This window comes from Lethenteron reissneri, chromosome 36 (assembly GCF_015708825.2).
Source record: "Lethenteron reissneri isolate LAM-NWPU_2019-01 chromosome 36, ASM1570882v1, whole genome shotgun sequence".
Lineage (NCBI taxonomy): Eukaryota > Metazoa > Chordata > Hyperoartia > Petromyzontiformes > Petromyzontidae > Lethenteron > Lethenteron reissneri.
Window position 1 is genome coordinate 10,605,201 of NC_083814.1, and position 24,258 is coordinate 10,629,458.

Sequence of the window (24,258 nt, forward strand, 5' to 3'; positions counted from 1 at the left end):
ATAACAAATCTACTTCGTTTTTGCCTAAGAAAAACGGTATTTGGAAAGTGAATCACACAAATTCTGCTTTAAGTGTGTGCTTAAGTAAAAGGCAATTCACAATGTGGATGTGGGCTAAATGCCAAAAGCTTGTAGTTGGTGGCCTAAGCACATGATTGTTACATTCACGTGGAAATTAATGTGAAAGCTCTAAAACAGCATTTCAAAAGGTCACAAAGCTTTACAGTTTCACCATTTTATTATTTCGGGCAAAAACTAGTGCCTCTTGTTGTAAATGGGGCGGACGGAGAGAAATTGGCCAGGACACTGGCCACCGGCCACCACACGTGCAGTTAGACGTGAACGCGGACCAATCTGGGAGCCTTTCATATGAATGTCGTGTCTGTGAAACGACGGCTGGCTCAGCGCGGCGGGGCACAAAGCGACAACACGCGTCGGGATTACCGGCAGCGAGGACACTCACCAAAGTACTCCTCGGACGGCGGGTTGTTCATGTCGTGCAGCATCTTCTTGGTGAGCCGGTCCACCTCGTCCTCTAGGCCGGACACCCCCATCGTCGGCGCCCCGCCTCCGCCGCCGCCACCTTGCACCAGTAGAGTCTGCGTAACGAACGTTGGAGCTGTGAGCGCAATCTTGTCCTCAGGGCGACTGTAATCAATGGGTGAGGAAGCCTACGGTGCATGGGCTGCGATTTGATTTTGTGCGACCACGAGGCCCGCAACTTGGAAGTGGATGGCAAATTATGTTCACCTTCACTGCAAGCGCCCAAGTAGGGCGTACAACTTGGGAACTGCGACCCGATGCGTTAGTGAGAGGTAAAATACGCGCAGGCACAGCATTAGGCCGGTAAAAGGGAAGCCCTAAATTATATTTTGCTAAATTTCCAGATAAAGCGAATGCGTCCGCAAGTACGTCCTCCTGCTCACTGCTCAGTGAGAAAAAGGTTGCATCCAACCCTGCTCTAGTGATAAGTGGTCACTTGATTCACGGCCATGTGCAAATAAAAAAAAGTTAGTTATTCCCACCGTCTTGTTCAATTCAATGCAATCGCCCATATGTAACATACGCATATTATTTGCACTGAACTTGAATTAAATGTCAACAATTCATTCTTACCCGATTTATTCGATGCATGTTCTCCAAGCATACTATTCGCTCGCAATGCATGTTGACCAATACATTGTTGCCTACTTGTTACGATTGTGGCCCCCAGGTTAAAAACCACGGACATAACTACCAAACAGTTTGATAAATGCCACCTTGATGACGAGAACAACGAGAACAGAAAATATGCACCGCAATTATGGGGTTAAATATTCAACTTGCCAACGAGGCTACAGCCCTGGCTTTCGCCCTGTTTTTTTCCCCAACCCGTGGGGGGGGGGGGGGGGTAGCATCAGGCAGGTTAACCTGGGTTAATTAAAGCCGCCAGCGCTGTATAATTGTGAGCGCCGGCAAGCTGAAGGACGCACGCGTACATGAGCAACGCAGAGCCCATCTATGTGTGCATGGATTGTTTCGGGAAATGCAGACAAAGTGTTTTTTTGAGATTTCCTGCTAAAGAGAGAGTGCGTTTTGACACACGTCTCCCCCCCCACCACCAGTTCCTATGAGTTTCGTGGTACTGAAGAGGGCAGATGGGTTCAAAAATGCAACTCCTTTCACTTTGGAGCTGCTAAAAACAAAACAGGTGGTCACTGGGCGGCTACAATGGAGCACGAGTGGACGCGGTGTTACCAATTGAATTTGGTGTTCAACGAACACCACACATTTTCCAAAAATTATAAATACTCCTGGCAAAGCTGCAATTCCCACCACAAGGGTGCAAAGTCCAGCGAGGACTCTGACAACTGTTTACAACGTGGAAATGCAACTTGAATGCTTTTTAAACTTGGCTGGACATGCTGTCTAAAGGATATCCTTTGTAGCGTTTAGAAAAAACATTTAAAAAACATATCTCATAGCAACGCCAAACACTGAGGCACGGCATGATGACCGCTGGCAAGATCTTTGGTGGGCCTGTGGCCAGACCAGGCAGAAGAAACCAGAGGCAACCACGTGCTTTGAGAGAATATGCTGCTCGTTTACAATTGCACTCAATTATTGCAATGCCGAGGTGGCTGGGTGGTTCGCGTCACTCATGCCATGTTAGGACACCAATGCCATGGCCGCCGAGATGCTGGGTTTGAAGCATGAATTTATGCCACCCTTGAATTAAACTGGGTTTTCCAAGTGCAACGAGTTTATGATCCCAATGACACACATATAAACCTCTAAATAGATTTTAACTCTATCTCATTCATTCGGATATTTCATCTGGTTAATCCTTTGAGATGGGGCATTTTTTTGCAATGGGTGTCCCACACAGGGTGTCAATACATAGCAAAAACGCAATACAAGTATATGCACACACAAGTTTTTAATCTATAACTTGTACTGGTAACAAAGGTTTTAAAATCAGCTGCCTGCCGCTTAGCCCAGCAAAGGTTGGCAATTATACACAACAGAACCACCCCGCTCACCCTAGTTTGCTGAGCAGATCCTGGCACCGATGGTGGCAGGTCGTCCGAGTGGTAAGCTTTCTTGAGCTGTGCCGGCGCGTACGCCGATGCCTGGTGCTGCCCCGGCGTGTACCCCGACATGGCGAGCTGCCCCTGCGGGGGCTGGTGGTAGGCAGGCGCCTGAGCCTGCGAGTAGGCTGAAGCCTGGTGCTGACCCGGCGGGTATCCCACCGCCGGTGCTTGCCCGTGGGAGGGCGGCTGCTGCTGGTAGTCGAGACGCTGGGGTGGACGCTGCTGCTGCTGCTGGTGCTGGGCCGAAGGAAATGCCTGCTCTTGCTTTGGTGCGTAGTTCTGCGCTGCTGGTGGGCGCGGCATTGCATTGCTCGTGTATCCCGGCTCCTGGTATCGAGCCGTACCTAGGGAGGCGCAGCGCGCGGACACACAACGGGGCCCGGCATGCGTTAGCAGCGCAACGACGCTGGAAATGTCGCCACTTCGTATTACGACGCAAATGGCCAGTAATGAACAGCACGATAGAAGGTGTGACATATAACAGTTAATATTTATTTTTTATTGAGTAAAGTCAGTCCTCAACATGGGTGGAGGAATCAATGGGAAGTGTACACGAGTCAAGTAAACATAGTAGTAGTAGCAATAGAAGCGTGATAAGGATGCGAGTTACCACCGGTGTGGAAGGTGATTGGAGTGAAACAGGGAGTGCTGGATCATCAATCGCCGACAAATTTGCGTTTATTCTATCAAGTGAGACGAGGTAGGAATATGGTGCTTCACCGAATGACAACAGCATTCCAAGAGTATTCCAAATGTTTCTTTTGTAAAGTAGTTAATTGTTCATAGTTAGAGGTGACTTGTGCGTGGAAAAGAAAGCCCAGCCTTTTATCCAGATTATATATGCGGCCATTCCACAATAGGTCAGATGAGATCGTTTATAAAGTGAACCCGGAGGCTGTGTGGCGAGGGGGCGCGTCACCTGCGTTGTACGCCGGGGCATATGCCGGCTCGGCTTGCTGTCGGTTGGCCGTGTGCCCTTGGCCCTGGTCTCCGTACCGCGATCCATAGCCAGGATCCACTGGCCTCGCCGCCCCATAGGCAGACTGCACTTCTCCCGGCCTCTGCTGCTGCTGCTGTTGTTGTTGTTGCGGCGGCGGCGGATGATGCTGCTGCTGTTGTGTCTGATGCTGTAGAGGCTGATGCTGAACCTCAGCCTGCCGGCTGGGAGGCAGGCGGTAAGTGTAGGGTGCTTCCACGGGCCGGCCGGGCCCGTACGTCGCCTGTGGCTCTCCTGGCCTCTGCTGCTGAGCAGAGTAAGCGGGCTCGGGCTGGCGGGCGGGCGAGGGCGCGTACACGGTAGCGGCCGGGCCCACGTAGCTGTGGCTGGGCTGGGCAACGCGCACCTGTTCGCATCACCAGTGACGCACGTCGTTGGCAACTGAGCAGCTTGCTCATAAGGTTGTCACGATTGAATGTTTTAACGATAATTATTGCAAGATCAGTTTCCCAGAAGTGAGCAAATGAATTTCAGTTTAACACGTAGGCTTACCACTCTGGCAAAATGCCCGATGATGCTGGATGTAATTACCAGCGAAACGTCGTACTCAAAAATTGAAAATGTTGTGAATTCACTCTTCAATACACTGGTGGGCTAAAGTAGTGGACTATTTGTCTTCTGTCAAGGTGACAGTTTTTTACTGATTGGCCGTGTCGGGTGGTGGAGGGTTACGACACATTTATAAAAAACGCAATCTAACCCAAAAACGTTAATTCTAAATTAATTTCATTCGTGCTTTGCAGTACTTCCAGTACAAACCACTGCACCACTACCAAATTCCACAAAGTATAATTGTGTGTTTAAACGCACGGCATGCAACAAACAAACTAATTGAGTGCTTTGCCTGTATCGCCAGCGGTATCGCCATGTCTATGCCCAATTTGTTTTGCACTGTTCTGGTATTTTATACTACTTATGTTTCATAGTGTGTGCTTTGTCAAGGACGTGCAAACAGTGCTGCATAAATAAAAGTGCTGACTGGTTAAACAAACCACATTCTTTAAATCACAAACCCATGTCGTTAATCCAGTCTCAATGTTTTTCGCGAATCATTCACGGAATTGAAAATAAAACAAGCAGCCATCCAACAAGGCCGGCATGACATCATCACTCAATGCATTTCCGCCGGTTTTTGGCGGAGGCAAGTATGAGATAATGTTCTTAAATGTATATGATGCTAATGAGTATGAATTTCATCATATATTATGATAGTAATTATTATCAGTTTACAATCAACTTACTGACCAAGCGTACGATTTCTGAACGGCCAACATGATAACTCTCTTATTTACTGAAATTTACGAGAAATATTATCTTAAACCGAACATGGCACGACATTTAGTAATAGTTTTTTACCCTTTCAACTGGTACAAAAAACTGACACCTTTATACAAGGCATCATGTTTGCAATAACCACAACACAAGCAGTCAAAATGCAAACAAAAAGAAACAACTCTGATGATGATAATGATATGCACTGTCCTTGAAGTTGATTGGTCCACACCCGAGACCGCTTTTCTTAGAGCCTAGTCTCCATTGGTGTTGGACCAGATGACACCAAAAGGCGTACAACTCAAAGACAGCGCACCATCAGAGTATTGAGAGCTCGGGGTAAGCATTTACACTATGAGACCTCCTTTACCAGTGGCAAAATATAGTAATAGGTTTTTACCCTTTCAACTGGTACAAAAACTGACACCTTTATACAAGGCATCATGTTTGCAATGACCACAACACAAGCAGTCAAAATGCAAACAAAAAGAAACAACTCTGATGATGATAATGATATGCACTGTCCTTGAAGTTGATTGGTCCACACCCGAGACAGCTTTCCTTAGAGCCTAGTCTCACATGGGTTGGACCAGATGACGCCAAAAGGCGCACAACTCAAAGACAATGCACCATCAGAGTATGAGAGCTCGCGGTAAGCATTTACACCATTGGAACCTCATTTGCCAGTAAAAAATATGATAATTGTTTTTTTACCCTTCTATCTGGCAACAAAACTGATACCTTTTTTACGAGGAGTCATATTTGCATAGACCACAATACCTGCAGTCATAATGCAAACATTGTTGCGATGTCACAAGTCGTCCTGACCTCTTCCCCCCTCCCCCCCCCTGCCTAAGCTTGCACCACGTCGTGCCTCTCCCCACCTGCACGTTGGTGGGCGGACGTGCCGGAGCTGTGGCGTACGACGCGGCCACAGGCTGCGGCTGCGGCTGCGGCTGGGGCCTGGCAGAGCGGCCGTTCGAGTAGGCGGGGGGCGGCCCCGAGGTTGACTTGGAGGCAGCCACGGATGGAGAAGCCTGGGTGTAGGAGGAAGCCATGGTGGGCCGGGACGACGGTAAAGTGTTGGCAGTGGAGTCGGCGGCCGGAGGTGGGGATGGTAGAGTGTTCGAATACGTCTAGGGAGGTCAAACAATAACAACACCGCCACAGACACAGAAAAGCGCCTCGTCAATTGTGACCCGTTTTGCGTCGGAGTTACACATGCGGCCCAGCTAGACTCTACCTGGATAAATTACAATACCAACAATAAGAGACCAATTTATTCCAACGCGAGCCTGATTTTCTACGCGAGGACATGAGTAATTCACGTTAAAACGATGAACTCCGGGAAGTTATTAGCAAACATTTGAAATAAGCGGTGCCTTGAAAATGTTTAACCGATTTTGGGAACTCCACTGAGAGCTGAATTGGCTCCCTTTCAAGTACAGCGCTGAGAAGGCGAACTTTTAACCCGAAACCTGCCGCAGTCAGAGTTGTTGGTAACAGTAGAACTATTGTAACCCCCCCCGGCCAGTGTAAATGTACGCGTTTTGTATGCCTATTTATAACAATCGTTTTCATCGTTGCGTTACGCTGCTGCTGGATGGCCTCTCCACGTCTTGTCGTTCATGTGGGTTGGTCGACCGTACTTCACCACGTTGGTCAACTCACATGGGGGAGGGTAAATAGTTCCATGTCTAATTATATTATTACTATTTTGCATACAACAAGACCTCAAGATGCATCATTACATTTTCAGTAAGATCTCACCGCAGAGGCATGGCCAATTTGTTATTGATATCTATTCCGAGCAAAATATTTCACCACAATCACACATTTGTGTCATCCACTTCGCCTGCATGGCTCTCTCATTATAAATAAAATAGCTCAGAAGAAATCTAAGTTTCACAATGGACATGCCCACGTTCTATTTTGAAACGGAGCTCACAGCTGAGCGCAGTTTTTTTTCTGGAAGGTTTTGCCTACGCATAATCACTGGGGCTTTAACATACTTAAAAGGTTACGGAACGATAGGGAACCGACAATGCATCATTGCATCCAGTGTGGTTTGTAGCTGGGCAGTGGTGGCTATGCACGTCTGTAATCCGACAACGGTTGGTGAATCGCACAAATGTTGCGAAACTCCCTCGCAAGTGCACGTGCAATTGTACGCTCTGCTTTGCGGACTTTAAGTTGTTATATATATATTTGACTATTTTCTTGGTTCTTTTGGTAAAGTCACGTAGAAGGGAAGTAATAAAATAATAAAAATAAAACATAATAAAATCATTCTCACGACGTTTCGGCCACAATGCAAGCAGCCGTCCTCAGGACAGCTGCTTGCGTTGTACGGCTGCTTGCGTTGTGGCCGAAACGTCGTGAGAATGATTTTATTATGTTTTCTTTTTATTACTTTATTACTTCCCTTCTACGTGACTTTACCGAAAGAACCAAGAAGATGAATCCCTGCAGTCACGAAATCTTTAAATCGATATTTTTGACTATGTTATGCGTTCCAGTAGCCTCGTATTTTTCGTGCTAGTTGTATCATGTTGCTGCACGACCTTAACATTGTGAACTTGACTGTGTACAGATGTTTTTGGATTTTTTGTTATTGTTGTTGTTGCTGTGAGCAGGTTACTACTGCAAGGTGTATCAAGGACTTCCATCGAAAATGAGCATTTACTGCCTAATGTGGCAGTTTACCCACGCCAAAATTCTACCGAATGAATAAAAGTTCGTACCGGTCGCGAGCGCGATGGGAAGGGAGAGTTGCTCTCCATGTCCGCCAGCATGTTGGTGAGCGAGTCGATCTCCATGTCGATGCTGGTGGGCCGATAGCCGGATTTCTTGGCGGTGCCCTGAACAACCGTGAGGAAGGCGGATCAAATCAAATCACGGTCGGAGCGGAAAACCGACAGGAATTTGTCCAAGGGGACAATTCCGCTGCGATGAGATCTGCTCGTTTGCAGGTGCCAAACTGATTGCTGCGTCGTAGAACGATGGGAGATGGCATGACAAGGTTCACGGTGAGTCTTCAACTAGCAGTAGATCGATTATGGTTTATAATGTATCCAATTGCTGCGTTCACCCTTATATTCCGACTTGCGTTTCCATTGTGAAAGATACCTCCCCCCTCGGTGGGGCATTCACCTAGGCGAAAGAAATAAAGAATTTAGACTGAAATAAACTGACCACCACAACGTGCAGTAAATAAACAGCCAACTAGGTTTGCTAAGTGGCCAAAGGCCATACCATTTAATCTGCTAATCTATAAATAAATCAGCCAGGGCGAGGTGACACATGCCTGTAACACAGCACTTCGGAGGCAAGGGTGGCTGGGTTATATTTACACGCGAGACTCCCAAACCCGCGCCGCTGAGAGGTGGCCAAAACACATCAGCGGCACGGCAAGCGAGTTCATGAAACCCGTCGATGCGGACCTTGCGAGCGCTATCCCCTGGGTACTCCAGCTTCCTTTCAAGTGGAGCATTCTTCCTTTAAAAGTAAGTGGTCAAATATCCCAATTCAGAACCCTCTTGAGACTTGGTGGGGGGACTTCGCTGGTAAGAAAATTACATTTATCGTTTTTATAATGGGTCTTGCAGATTACTGCTCATCAGATGTTTGAGATTTGGCCATAGGTAGCAACACAGTGGGGGGGGGGGTGGGAGGGAGTAGAGAGAGGCTATCGTTAGTGAGTGTGCAATGCAGGCAGAGTAACTGCACCGGAGTCCACAGGCCAGGCCAGAGGTCGCAACCGGGTACCCGATACCCGTACCCTACCCGATACCCGGCTACCCGTACCCGGCCGGGTACGGGTATGGGTAGCCGTTTGCAACCCTGGTGCGGCCGGGTACGGGTAGGCCGTGAGTCACTGGTGAGTAACCGTTTGTCACTCATTTCGGGTAGGGTACGGTAGGGAACGGGTACCCGTACCCGGCCGGGTACGGGTACGGGTACCCATTTGCGACCCTGGTGCGGCCGGGTACGGGTAAGGAATCAAAACCCGTTTACGACCTCTGGGCCAGGCAGAGGGGCCCAATATGCTGGGCTTCACAGGGATCTACCCCACCCCCCCCTTCTCATTTCTTACAGCAGTGGCCATGCCAACAAAACTGCTCTACAAATGTGAGATGCCGTTTATTACGACCTTAACATCACCGCAAAACACAATGCATCACACCCTTTAACCTCCACATCCCTTCATTCCCCTGTCTTCCCCTACAGGAGGCAGACAGCTCCCCCTAACGAGTAAAAAAAGTTGGCACCATCTTCTTGGTTCTTTCGGTAAAGTCACGTACAAGAAAAATAATAAAATAATAAAAATATAACATAATAAAATAATTCTCACGACGTTTCGGCCACAACGCAAGCAGTCGTCTTCAGGTGGAGAACAGGTTACGAAAGCTTTAAATCGAAAGTTGGCACCACTTTGCGGATGGGGCCTTTGCCGCAACGGGCGGTGGGGGTGGCACCGACCTGCATGCTGTCAGTCCACGGGTTGGCCCTCCCGGGGAGGGTGGCAGAGGCACCGGGGAGTGGTGGAGGTGGCGGCGGTGGCGGAGGGTAGTTCCCAGCTAGCACTTCCGATCGGTAGCTCGGTTCCTCTGGAGGAGGAGGGGGTGGGGGTGGCGGATAATCACCTGCAAGGGAAAGAACAATAAAGTATGTGTGAAAAGTCGAAGGTAAAAAGATGCAGTCCAGAAATGCCTTGCTCATGCCAGTGCTTGGTGGTAGAAGGGCCCTCCAATCGAGGAAGCTCTCGAGGACCTCTGTAGAGAGAATTAGGCCTACTCTTCCACACTGGCTAGACGTCTTGTAAGAGGTGAGACATACACGCACGTAACTCCACCACAACGGGAACATTTCTTAAATTCCTCCTGAGTTTGTCCGACCCAGCAGTGTAAATGGGCACAACCACAGTTTCAAACTCTCAATTGCAAATCCAGTGGCGAGTGCGATAAACCATTGCACAACGGCAACATCGCCATATTAAACCTACCGATGGTTAAATATCAAAAGTGGTGTGTGTGGCTTTGCAGCTTCACCATGGCCATGTTAGAGCAACGAGTCGGCACCAGAGATCCTGAGTTCAAATGCTGGCAGCCATGTGCGATACAGCAGGGTGCCTATCATTGCACGAGAGAGAGCGATATGAAAGTGCCTTCAGGAGAAAAATCTGTGGTATTACGCTCCGGTGCCGTTCATGGGCATGACACGACGCTCTGGCTCATGTACGAGTTCCAGAACATAAGTGACCTTTTACACGATTTGCAATAGAAAACATGGTATGTCATTGGCATTAAAACCCAATGTTCGGTTAAGGACCTCTCTTGGATTGTATGGCTAATTATGGAGTGTTTTACGTGTTTGTGAGTGCCTGGAGAAAACACATTCAAACACAAGAACACGACTCAGCCTCAAATTGATAGGTAAAGCAACCTACTCGTTCCACTGCCTTCCACATGTTACATTTCCCTGTGGGCGAATATGTTATGCACAGTGCCTTTATCACAGCCAACATGTGGAAGGAAACCAGAAAACTCGCAGAAACTACACGCATACGAATGGATATTAATACTAACGATTAGTCTTATATCGCGCCGTTGTTCATGCAAGTTGCATAACCTTCATTTTAAAAAGGTACGTATCACTAAACTCGGCAAAAAACTATCTGCGCGATCCGCCAACCATTCTCCTCCACGTTAACGAATTGTAAAGCATTCGTGCGCCATTGGGCACCAAAAAAAAAAATCCCGCCCCAACTGCCCTCATAAATGGTTTTGTCTGCGATAGAAATCACATACCTGCATAATAATGGTACAGTCTCTCGTACTTCCTTCCGCCTTGCATTCTCATTGGCCGCCCCTTCACCGTTGCCGTTGGGGCCAATATTTTTCCTGGCCCCGTTTTTTTTTTAATATTTAAGTTTCTCGTAACTCAGGAAAGTATCTCCAAAAGGCGGTTCAAGTAAACTCAGAAAGCAGACAAGGGGGGGGGGGGGGAAGCGATGCGAGCCTGGCGCTTCCTGACAAATTCTCTTCGGTGAAATCGAGAAGGAAGATCAAGCAAATGAAGAATCTTTAGGAAATGGGTTGGCAGGCGGACAAAAAAACCCCACGCCTGCGACGGTTCCTGTAATTGGTTGATGCTTAAGAAGAAACGTACATTTCAAGAGATTTGTAAACAATCCATTGTCCCTGCTTTGATTTTCTGAGTTCCTCTTGCTTTGTTGGCACCGCTGCCGAACGCGCAAACTTCCTCGTTTATCTTCTTGCCGACAATTATTTTCAGTTGTTATTCACCGCACGACACCTCCTATACAAAGCAGCCACAGTCACGGCATCGCTTGTTTCAAAATTTTTCTAAATTTTTCGTTTAAAACGTCCTTTAGCGGCGCTGTTCTATGGAGCTCAGGGCCGTACAATGTCCTGATCGGTATCCAACACAAACCTGTGTTGCCCTGGACGCCAGGCGAGGCACCAAGTACCGGCCGATTCGACCCAGCGTTAAACACAACCCCGTCATACACACACACGTGTGTGTGTGTGTGCGCGACTCCGACAGAACGATGCCCTATTAAATATAGAACGCGGTGACGGTGGCTCTTTAAGGGCTGTGGATGTGATGGCGTGGCACATCAACAACACGAGCACACGCACGCGTGCACACACATGCCGGCCTCGACGGAAATAAACCCGGGCGACGGGGAGAAGAAACACAAGACGTGTGAAGAGGGCCGACGACATGCGCTGGCGCGACTGTCCGAGTGTGTGCCCGACTTTGCGAGCCAAGGAAAATAGCTCATCCGTTTGAAACGTATGTACATGTTTGTTGAACTTCTTTCGCGTCGTACATTGCCAACCGAGCTGATCGGAGGTGCGGGCAGCTAATCCAGGACATCTATTTGCAGATAAAATAAAACACGTGCATGGCTCACTTTCGCAACAATGGGGCAGGCTGCCAGTTAACCATGGCGCGGTAAATAGGGTTGACGGGGAAGAGAAAGAGAGCTTTCAAACAACGCACACGCAGGGAATTCCATACCCGATCGGGTTATTCCCATTTCTCTCACTCGGCATGCAGAGCCTCACAAAGCGGCGACAAATACAGGAATCACTTAGTACAAACCTGTCGTACGTAAAGCTATCAATTTTACGGGAAGCTCAACCAGGACACATGGGGAGTTGGTAGCCCCTCCCTCGAGCAGCGCCGCCCACTTATTCAATAACCATGCCCACTCAATCGCTACCTCCACCCACACCGAGTGCCTTCTATCCTTATTATTGTTGGCCCTGCCCACTGCTCATAGGCCCCACCTACTCGACTGCCAGCTCAACCCACTGCTAAGGTATCCTTGCCCTTTGCACCCATGAGCAAAAGTAAGATTTATATTTATTATATAAATGCCCCGGGACTATCCTAGCCAAACCAGTACAATTGTAGCGAGTCCAACTGAGTCGTGGACGTTGTCTTAGGGAGCAACACGTTTTATTAAACTATTAGCACAACATACTCCAGGCTATTAGCACAACACTCTCGGGTGGTGACCACCCAACTAACAACGCTACTGGCGGAACTAGACACGGTTCCGCTATCCCGGTCCGGCCCACAAGCTGGGTCCCGGACCGCGTCGCTGGAGGCTTCTTCAAGCTTGACGTGCATCTCTTGCCTCTCCAACAGTAAAAGCCCCAAGCCCCTCACAGGGTCCCCCCCCTTATATTGGGCCGGGCTGGGGCTGGCTCCGCCTCTCGCCCCACCCACCTTCTCGATCTCTCTCGCCCCCTTGCCCGAAGGTTCTCGACAATTCCCCCCGGACCATGTGACCATCCATTGGCCCCCTCCACCGGTGGCCCCCCTCCAGTATCATCTGGTCACATGACCCCAGGTCAGCCAGAGTGTCATGCCCCAAACGTAACCCCAGCTGGCTGACACTCTCTCAGCTCTGTCAACGGGAGCTGTGCGTGGTACAACGGCACTTAACCAGCGCTCACCCAAGCCCCCACTAGGGCTCGGTACTACACCCCGTGTCCGGGGTGTACACACAAGTCGACATACCGCCGTGGCCTCACAGGCCCGGCACCACACAGTGAAATTTCCCAGTCACTACACAATTGTTAGCTTTTAGTTGTGTGCTGTCTTGTCATATTATGGGCCATAATATATGCATTTCATCGCCAAAATTTAATAACAAGAAGTGGAATAGAGGTCAGAATCTTGATTTGAAGCTTTCGTGACTGCAGGAATCCATACTCTCTGGTTCTTTCGGTAAAGTCACGAAGGTATAAAATTAATCACGACGTTCGGGTGCACAACACAAGCGTCCGTCAACAGGTGGGAAAGCATGGTCTGCTGCTGAGGCAGTTTGAAAGAACCAAAGAGTATAGAGGTCAAAATGCCGAGCTGCAAATCGCTCAGATTCTGGGTTTGAATCCAGGCAACCACCTGTGATTACATCGGGTTCTCAATTGTAGCGAGTTGATGGTCTAAGTAAGGATGGTCACCAATGCCTACGTAAAAAAGCATTACATTAAACTTGGTTCTGCACTTAATTTGGCTAAATTCCAGCTCTGATAATCAAGTATCGAATTTGACGGTCATGCGATGAACAATGTAATTTGCATAGTGGGTGGGAAAGTACTGCTAGTGACTTGACCTCGCAGGTAGCTCTGTGAAATGCACTTCTTTAACATGAAGGGATGCACTGCTCTGAAATGGGATCTAAATGGATTATTTATCTTATGACATCATCCCGACAGAACAATCGAGATACAAGAGGCAATTTATAAAAAAACTAAATTATAATTTAAATTCATGGGTCAGGTTTTCTACAAAAGTAGCCCCAACCTTTGACCTGCAGACCATGTTATGCCGGGACATTATGCATCAACATGTTTTTATCTCAATAAAAACTTCTCTAAAAGTGCTGTGATATTTGATTTACAAAACATCCATTAAAGCAAGTAACTGTTTTGCATTCACTAATCTTCAAAGTTGTGTAATGGACAGTTAAAAACTACCGTGCGTTGTGAAGAAGAAAATTAATTTAAAGTGTCTGCAAAACTTCTCGTGGACAAAAATTCGGACACTAATTGCAGAATATTTCGATTTAAAGCATTCGTGACTGCATGGATTCATATTTTTGGTTCTTTCGGTAAAGTCACGTAGAAGGGAAATAATAAAATAATAAAAAATACAACATAATAAGATAAAATTCTCACGACGTTTCGGCCACATGAGGATGGCTGCTTGCGTTGTGGCCGAAACGTCGTGATAATTCTATCTAATTAGGTTTTATTTGTATTATATTATTATTTCCCTTCTACGCAACTTTACCGAAAGACCCAAGAATATAATTGCAGAATAATGTAGCTGGCCAGGAATCAAACCCAAGCAAGCGGGATCATAAGTTGGCTAACGACACAGGCACACTGCTGCCATACTTGACGACAGTGCGGTTTTTCATATGACACCCACCCCCGCCCTCTGCAGGAAATGCTCGCAGTGCAGTCACAATGGCTCCAACAATGCCGAGCGGCTGTATTCTAACCATGTCAGAGGTGAACTGTAGCTCTGACCAACATTCCTAGAGCGTGCCGTCACCAGATTTCACAACGTAGATCACTCACCAACGATTTCTAAGGAAATGAGGGGGCTCGCGAGAGCTGTTAAGGCGGCGACACCACCATAACGGGCGTTCTTTCTTTACAAAACGAGCAGAGAGAAAAAACCTTAAAGATCACTGGGATTCCGTTAAGAAAGTAGGAGAAATCATTCGGATTTTAGTTCAACAAAATGCCCTGGTTATATTCAAATAAGCCAAGTAACTAAGTGGCCAATACTGGCGTTGGTGCTAAGATGACTACGTTTTTTTTTTACAGGCTTACAATTATAAATTAAAAAGGAATATATTTTGCAGTTCTTTGTCAACCAATTGCCAAATAACTGAGTAACTCATCTCAACTTAAACAAAATGACCGAGGCCTAAATTCGTTTATACAAAAGAAAATAGAATGAATACACGTTTATTCTGTGCACAGCTCAAACTAACATTCATCAATAACACTGCTTTAAGCGAAAAAAATACATATAATTGGCGACGTTTCAGGCAATAGTGGGGGGTGTACGATCAGTGGGCCAGGCCAAATGGTGACCTTTAAAGCAGATAAGGGCCGCTGCTTGAAACAACCGATTACAGTCATATTCCGATTGACGTCTCCCCCTTCTACGTCGTTTCGAAAATACATCGTCGCTTTATTAACACAGCTGCCCGATTTGCGTCGCCTCAACCCCGACACTCACGTCGCTGACAGCATCATCGTCGTATCCGTCACCTCTCAAAACCCTCGCCTCCACCTACCACCCCTGTGAATTGCTGTGATTGACGTCATTTCGATATTTGACGCTGCACCTTTCAGGAACGCATCCCCGACGTAAATCGGAATATTGCTGGATATACTTTTTCTTTATAAAGGCAGTGTTATTGATGCACGTAAAAACCGTTTTTGTTATTTGTGCTTGTGTACCCCGCTGCCAATGCAGTCTAACAATATTATTAAGTATTTTTTGGAAGGATGCATAACATATCTATGCATCCTATTATCAATTCTCTAATATATCTTTCATTTGAATAACCAGCACTTTGCCGGGGTGAAATTATTCATCACGAACCTGGTAGGTTAAACAGATGCATTTCACATGCAGGCAACAGCCCGTTAAAACGAAATCACAGAATGCAACGTGACACCCTCCCATGGATAGAAAATTGGACACCGGCTAGCAAGCTGACCCACTTGCATGCGAGGCAAGCCAGATAATAAATATTTAAACAGCGTTGCAAGAGAATAAACCCTTTCAATTCCCCGATTATGGCGTCTCGGCAACTAAAAATAAGAGCAATTTGGTCCACGGACCTACTGAACCTACCGCAAATCATTGGTTCTACGCAGTCCATCGCGGGTTAGAAACGGAAACGTTATCTTTGCTTTGTCGTCGTGAAACAGAGGACTCGTCTGTGTATTTATTATGCAGATCCGGGGAAAACACGAGCGGGGTAAAGCATTCGTGACGGATGTGACATACGCACACATATTTACTGTGTCCGGCAACACAGCCAGACCATATATAGGAAGCCCTGTGTGGCTGCTTGCAAAACTTGCCATGGCAAGCAACAACGCAGCACTTGTAAAGGCATCCCCGGTTAGAGATCACGACTCGGTTTAAACTTAGCATTAATGTGTTGTTAAAAAAAACCTCCCGCTGCACATTCTTTTGCCATGTGTTTATCCGCAATTATCCACAACATGAAGCCCTTGTACCATGGGATAGTTCATCATTATCAGCCACCACCATCATCATCAGTAGCAGCAGCAGCTAGCCATGGTCGATCCACTGCTGGATGAAGGTCTCCCCGCAGTAAAACCAGTTCACCAAGCACCTGCACACGAGCCCATTTCTCTTTGGCATGCATATTCGCAAGTGTGACATGTCCGGCACAAGTTTACTTCACTTAACGGTTTTATTCGTCTTCCACCAGCTTTAATCATCGTAACACAATTGCACTAGATGTGTTTGCATTCGGGTGAGACCCATGAGAGAAGATGAAGGAGATTGGTCCGAGAGTTCGATAGGAATGCACCCCGAAAAGAACGCATCTCAAGAAATTTCCAGTTTTGGAATCCACAATTAATAGCGGAGGCTCTGACACACAGCGGCTAAGGAGACAGGACAGCATTGGGCACAGGGAGGGGGGCCAAGGGCTGCTGCTGCTGCTGTGTAAGGCATTGCTTGTTACGTACAGTCCTGCAGGCACAGTCACATTCTTTACGACCATTTTGTTTGAAGACACAATAACTTTCCTCGGAGCATTCAAGCAAAGCCGCACACACACGCACACACAGGGCTCTCTCTATTCCACCGGTATAATAGTTAAAGCGTGCAGAATGTAGCCCAGCTGAACACGAGCCCGTTGTTCAATGCTGCACTCCTAAATAAAGTTAATAAAAGATAAGTTCCAACTTAAGCGAGGGTGGTCGCGCAGTATGAATTCAGGCACCGTAAGTACTCGGGGGGCCAAAGGAAGGGTGGGGGGGGGGGATGGTGTTGTATTTGAGGGCCATGTGTCAGATTCTGTGTCTGTATTTGTGTTTATGTCTGCCACTACGCCAGTGTGTCTGTATCTGTGTATTTGTCTGCCTCTGTGGCTCTTCCATGTGCGTCTGTCTGCCTCGATACATCTGTTCCCCTCTCTCAAACTGTGTCTGTCTTTGTGTATGCTTGCTAACAACACTTGCCCCAACAGCATAGAAAAGTTATACAGTGGGGAACTTTGTCTACCTATCTTTAGGCCTATGTCTGTCTTCATGTATTTCTGTTTCCCTCTATGTCTGCATCTGTCCGTCTCTGCGGCTGCCCGAGTCTCTCTCTATGCCTCCGGCTCTCGCTCCATGTCCTTCTCATTGCGTCTCCTCTCACACCGTGTCTTGTCTCTACATGTGTTTGCTCCCTCTGTGTTTACATCTCTGGGGCTCCCACAGCTCCCATTTGCACAGAGCCCTCTCCACTCCGTCTTGCCCTTGGGCCAATTGCAACTTCCTTGGGGCCCACATCTGTTCCGTTCCCCCCTGCCCCCTCCTCCTCCTCCTACTACTAAGTGAGATGAGTCTCACACACAGACACGTGCAGACGTACGCAGACCCTGGCCGATTGCGTTTCCAAACTGATGGGCAGCGGAGCAATGCAGGCTTCTTGTGTGAGCGCAAATGCTGCTCCCCCAGTGACAGCTACTTCATTGATGATTTATAGAACGTTTGTGATTATGGGAAGTTTGGTTCAATCGCATGCCATCTTCTCACTGTGCAAGTGAAAATTCACTGCGCCCACCCCTGACCCCCCCACAACTCCCACACTCTCACAATTTCATGGTTACGATTCGATCCAAGAATCAATTCCGTTTTTTTCCTCCTTTGGAATGTCTCGTCTATAGGCGATGTTGTTTCTCGTCTGGTCTGTGACCCGGCTGCTTTCTAAGTGTGTACTGTCGTTGTTACTGTGTTTCACATTTCACCGCCTTCTATACTGGCTCGTCTGTGCTGTGTATATAATTTACACAGTACTGTCGTGTGTTATCATCTGCCCTCTTGTTTTGCCCGTTCACGGTCTTATCCATTCCGCAACCTCTATGCCGAAAGGCAAAACACTGCATACCATTTGCCTCGCATTAGAAATACCACAAGCCATTCTCACACTCGTGTTTAAATGCATTATGAAAAGCGAGCATGGGAACACACTTCAATCGAAGAATTGTTACAGGCCTCTTCGACTCACAGTACTGTTTTCACAAACTGGGCCCCACCGATATCACATCACATCGTAGCTCACCCCAAAAGTCGAGTTACAGAGCTTGAAAGGGGGACTAGTTGGAGTGAAGGGGGGTAAGGAAGGAAGGAAGGACGCATGGACGGACAGACAGACGAGTAGAGGCGGTCTCTGCACCAACAAAAGCTTCCAATACCTGAGACGGAGAACTCCTCTTGAAGCCGACGGCCGTGCAGCTTCCGTGGCACCCAGCGCTCGCTTACAAAGACGGGGACGCCTACTCAGCGTCGGCCACTCGCTCCGAGGATCGCACGGAAAAGTGAGCTCAGGCGAGTGGGGGCAGCTGGATCCAGCAGGGTGTGGGTGAGGGGTTGTGGGGGATGGGGGTGGCGGTGCTGGTGGTTGTTGTGGTTGTGGCAGTGGCGGTGGCAGTGGTGTGTGTGTGTGTGTGCGTGAACTGTGGTGGAGGGAAGCACAAGTGAGCTCACAGGAGGGCTTGGCACGGTATTTCTGAACGAACGCATGGACGACGACGCAGCCGGAGGAATTTGCTAGCGGCAACGTTATTATGATTACTATAATTATCATCACCTTCATCATTTTTCCTCACTGTCGTTTTCAGCATCATTGTGTCGTAATGCATTTTGACATAATGTGTAATGTCAAACTGTAAAGGCATCATTTATAATTAGTCGCGTGAAACTAATGAAACAGTGTATTACGGTTTTTTTTCCCCCCACACACTGGAATGTTCCATTTGCTGCACACCTACGTTCGCCAGGTCTCCCTCGGGAAAAGAAACTTCCGCTCTAAGTAGTCAGCAGGCCCTTATTTTCGCAGCCAAGAAGGTCACCCATCTACACGTAGCATGTGTATGCTATAGTCTCCAGACTGATATTCTCCCGTGTTACTCTTAGTGATAAATATCATACAATATTTAAAACGAGAAAATGTTATCTAACAGACTCTCATCTAGTGATAATGTTATTAAAATAATTTTGAAAAAGTATATTCACAAATTTTAGTATGGCACTATTCACCGGTTGGAGATTCGAACAACAACCTTTAAACTGCTGACCCAAGTTTTAGTCCAGATCACAGTGAATATTAGTCTCCAGTGATCTCTGAAATTGGTTCCCAGTACCCCTAACACTTTCACAAATCCCCAGTGACCAGCAGGGTGAAGTATGATCTAACAACCCCCATGACTGACATGGCCCTTTAACCAGCACTGTTTTACCAATGGGCTGTACACATTTTTATAAATCGTTATTATTTAGCTTAATAAAAACGCTCGCAATCAAATATGCAAAAAATTTACTTTCAGAGAATTAAAAGCTTTAAACTTTTATTTATTCATCTCCGTAACCAGCCTCGTCACATTTCGTTTAAAACAAATCCAGGAATTTAATAAGCACCCATTAAAGAGTGAAAGGAAACTTCAGAAGATTATCCATAACCCAACACATGAGCTCATTGTATATCGCGTTTGAATCGTAAGGCAGTGTTTGTGTCCATTAAGTGGCAACACAGCCAGCCGTCAGCATCTGTGAGTGGTCCTTGAAAGGCATGTCAACTGTAACAATGGGAAAAATCTAAAGCCAGATGATCGTGGTGGTGGTGATGAGACTTTGAAGAGAAGAACTTAGAAGTCAGGTGTTGACTTTTGCAACAACTGTGAGATCTAGCAGAAGGAAGCGATGGTGAGGGATGCTGGCAACAATGTGATCAGCCACGATGACCTCTTGACCTTCACCAAGTTTGTTGATTGGCGATGGTGGCAAAGAATATTTTTTTAAACTGGGGCTTGTACGCTACAGCCAACCGACCGGGCAGTCGGTGAAATGCCATTTGATAAAAACGGACAATGTTATCTGAAGTTAAGGTATTTGAAGTGATAAAATCCCATAATGCGACAGGTCACTTGCTTTTAACAGTCAAACATTAATGCCTGGTTTTGCAGACGACAACATGGAGGTGCGAGACCCTTCAACGACAATCTTTAACAAAAAATATATAACCAGCGCCATTAAGATAAAACGATTTGGGTTAAGAAAAGAAAAATTCCTGTGCACACACACGCGCACACACGCGCGAGCTGCCTCCACCCTAAAGCCTGCCACCACAAGGCCCCTAAGATCCCTTCGCAATGTCCTAATAAGGGCATACGGGGAGACTGCAAGGCACAGGAAAGTTGCTGGGCAGGAGCAGCAAGGAGGCGGCAGCGGGGGGAGTGGCTGTCAAAACTGCGTGAGTGCACAGACACAGGCGTGCGTGCGTTTGCACGTGTGTGTGTTAACGTGTGAGCATGCGACAGTGGGGAGTGGTGGCATATTGGGTTTGCGCACTGCTCTCATAATCATCGTCTTCAGCCACGGCCAATCTGCTGTTGGATGATGAAGGCCTCACCAAGCTACTGCAGCAGCCTCTCACTGTCCTTCGATGTAATGGTCCAACTAACACCTGGTCATGTTGAATTGCTGCAGAGAATTAACAGCAGACATGAAGAAACAATAGCAGCTGAGCTTGGTGCAGTATACGTACACACCTCCCAGGTCCTGCCTATGTTAATCATAAGAATTATGTCATTTTCTTGGTTCTTTCGGTAAAGTCACGTAGAAAAAAAAAAAAAAACAATAAAATTCTCACGACGTTTCGATTGCAACTCAAGAAATCATCATCAGGTGTGAAAACCACAGCAATAAAATTTGAAATAATGTCATCTGTTTATTTGGGACATCACCGAGCCCCTAAACTTTTTCAGGGGGGGGGGGGCAGGTTCCTGCATTAGGAAGTATGGCAGCTTATACTTGGGAGGAACGTTTTGCATTTCAGGAGGAAGCTGGGGTACCTGGAGAAAACAACTCGCGCATTTGAGAGCATCACGCTCAAAGGGCCACCCACATGACGGTTCACGGATCTGCTTGTTGAACTGCCATCCGCTGACCAACTCCCGAGCGCAGCGGTTGTAAGTCTCACCTCTGTATGATCCACCAATCCCCGTTTCCAAAACGCCGGCTAAGAAGCGCGCACCACCATGCCCGGATGAAATCGGTGCCTGGTCATGGTGTGTGACGTTACAAGCCCATGTGTGTACGTGCGCAGCAGCAATATTTTGAAGTCCCGTACACTTAACGTTCATAAACAGACCGAGCTCCGATGACAGACTCCAGTCAACAGCGCTGAATTAGCGATGGTCTACATAATTTAACTCAGCGGTTCCGCTTAGATCAAGTGCCATCACTTCATATAGAATAACTTACTCATTCATATGCCTACGGACAAAGCAATCCCTGTACGCTTGATCAAATCGGATATCTTAATTCTAGCAAGATTGAGCCTGGATAGTTGCTGTACTTGAATGGGAAACTGTCTGGAAATACCAGGCATTTGTTAGGCTTGAGCTACGAGGTGGCCATAAAATGGCCATACAATGTTTAATATATTTGTACGCAACTTTGAGTGTCACCCCCATTGTGTGCATGGTGGGTTGTACTCAAAATGTCTTCCCACATGCCAAACGGTCATTGACAGAACTGGTCAAACATACCGATGCAGCAAACAGAGACACTCAACAAGGCTTTCCCGAGTAAAAAAAAAAACCACGATTGTTATTATTACTTTACAAAATGCTATTTCACTTTTACTAATAACTGCAAGAAAGCCAGGGCAGATCTATAACATGACACCTTCAATTGAGATCAATGGCTGTTGTTTCCTACAAGTCGCCCGGTCTCATTTCCATGCATTATCGCATGCCTCGCTCCTTTCAAGTGTATTGCATTACTAAATAAGGCTTACATTTTTTTCACCCATATCTGGGCCAAGCATTCGAACAGAGACTCCCATTCACGCCGGAGCTCAGACGATGAGTCAAAAGCTTTATCACAAGCACACTGCTGATGTGGAAAGTGTGGGGGAGGGTGGGGGGGCTTTAAATTATTTCCTTTTATAGCCACTCACTGCAGCAGCACGAGCAAAGAGAAAACCACTCGCACGCAAAGTTCTGTAAAAAAAATTAAATATCTCGAAAAGATACTTTCTTCCCATATTTAAGCGCCTGCCCACGTGTATGCGAAACGCAATCTTTGGGGTGAAGCGTGTGTGAAAAAAAAATGCAAAACCGACAAACGGCACCTTAAAAAGTCGGCTCCTGCCACCAAAGCATTTCCTGCAACCGACAGCGGTATGTTTTTGAAGCGGGAGTGGATGTGGTAGGGGGGGGGGGCCTCACTGACTTTCGGAATGCATTTTAAACGACACGCGGGGGGGGGGGGGGGCGGGCGGCTGCCATTCCGTCTGGAATGCTTTTTGCATCCAGTGAAGAGGATGGTCCGTTTTTGTTATGCACTCGTCTTCACGTGAAAACCCAAGGCAGGAGGGCAAAGCGGAAGCCAAAGACGAACGTGGCGGTGTGGGATGGAATCGAGGGGCAGACCATGCTCAGTGTGGGTGGGGGACGTGGGACATCGCAAGAGCATCTTGTACCGAGAGGGAGCACTGGCATACGTTGACCCGTTTGACCTCCGAACTCGGAGCCGACAGACGAATGAATGGATGGTCGCCTTTCTGCTGATCAATTTTGTTGAATGTTGGGTTTTGTGATAACGCAGTTATGCCACCGATGCAAATATTGATCCTAATCGTTACCCCTGTTGTACTTAAGCTGAAGTAACGTGTAAATAAATCTCGATTTGAGTGGATAAACACTGGCGGTCAGTACCACACACACAGACAATATGTGCATATTCCACCATTTGGCTTTTGAGAATTCACATTTTATCTTTCCGTATCTCCCCAGTCTACTTATTTCAAGTGGCAACATTTACGCTTTACCAGAATTAACAACTTTTGTAAACATTTCCCCAAGGGGCAATTGGATCGACCAGTCAGACCCACACACATGAGAATGCAAGGGAACCCGGCTGTCAACCAGACGCGGGCCCACGACAGCCTTCTCGAATCACGACTGCCATTTCGCAAATGCCGCCTTTTAAGGTGTGGAATTTTCTGTAAACAAACAGTGGTGGAGAGGGGGGGGACCAATGTTTTTCTTGGAAAAGTTGCATTCATGCATTCTGGCACTTCACCTGATAGTTTCTTGAGCCCAAGTAAATAAGAGATCAAATAAAGCAATTGGGTAAATAAAAAAAAGATAAATGTCCACATGGCCCAAAAGTGCTGGCCATTACGCATCTCTCTTGATGGTCACGGAGCCAATAGTGGAAATTCCACAGTCCTATGGTAAGGTCCAGTTTCTCTACCAGACGACTACTGCCGATTTCGATTTAAAGCTTTCGTGACTGCAGGGATTCATCTTCTTGGTTCTTTCGGTAAAGTCACGTAGAAGGGAAATAATAAAATAATACAAATAAAACATAATAAAATAATTCTTACAACGTTTCGGACGGCTGCTTGCAGTTGTGGCCGAAACGTCGTGAGAATTATTTTATTAGGTTTTTATTTTTTTATTTTATTATTTCCCTTCTACGTGATTTTACCGAAAGAACCAAGAAGACTACTGCCGACTTCCAATGCTGGGGTTCAGCAGCCAATGAGTGGTATATATTTTATCGACCCTGAAGAAATAAGCATTGAGCGGAGCCCAATGGACTCTGGCCAGGATGTGGACCTACGGTCTCAATAAAGGAAGCGACGTTTCTCTATGAGCAAGAGCAAAAGTCTGGCCATAACAGCTGCTATAATATGCGTAGCCACCGCAAAGAGGTAGAAGAAGTAACATTGTTCAAGATGGCTACTTTGGTTTAAATTTTTGTGAATTCGATGAAACACAAAAGAATAACGGACAGCACGATGTGGGTAATGATTTACCCCCCCACCCTAACTATTCCTTCCTGACGATTCAATGAAATGCTGCGATTCGCGGTCCCAACACCCAAATACATACAATACCTAGAAACTCTAAAACCCCCGATTCGTTAAAACGGTTCGATATATGTATCATAATTTACTCCAGTCACTCACTCACCTCACTGGTGGTCAGTCTCCTCCTTATCACACGACTATCGCCACCACCATCATGGTACTTAGGTTTTTTCGGTAAAGTCACGAAGGTAAAAATAAATAAAAAATAAT

At 47.0% G+C, this 24,258-nt stretch overlaps 1 protein-coding gene across 4 annotated transcripts in view; it reads right to left on the reverse strand.

Annotated features, from left to right (window-relative positions):
• Positions 1–24,258, reverse strand: part of LOC133351122 (thyroid receptor-interacting protein 6-like) — a 58,814-nt gene that overhangs the window by 14,671 nt on the left and 19,885 nt on the right. For 2 of the 4 annotated variants that reach the window (XM_061566088.1, XM_061566089.1), the window contains exons 3-8: positions 9,325–9,488; positions 7,587–7,703; positions 5,727–5,978; positions 3,493–3,916; positions 2,523–2,917; positions 464–599 (exon numbers count right to left, since the gene is read on the reverse strand). In XM_061566088.1, coding sequence (XP_061422072.1) covers positions 464–599; positions 2,523–2,917; positions 3,493–3,916; positions 5,727–5,978; positions 7,587–7,703; positions 9,325–9,488 — 1,488 coding nt within the window. Of the gene's footprint in view, positions 1–463; positions 600–2,522; positions 2,918–3,492; positions 3,917–5,726; positions 5,979–7,586; positions 7,704–9,324; positions 9,489–10,652; positions 11,456–18,358; positions 18,599–24,258 lie in introns of those variants that run through there. The other 2 variants (XM_061566091.1, XM_061566090.1) reach the window with 2 other exon arrangements.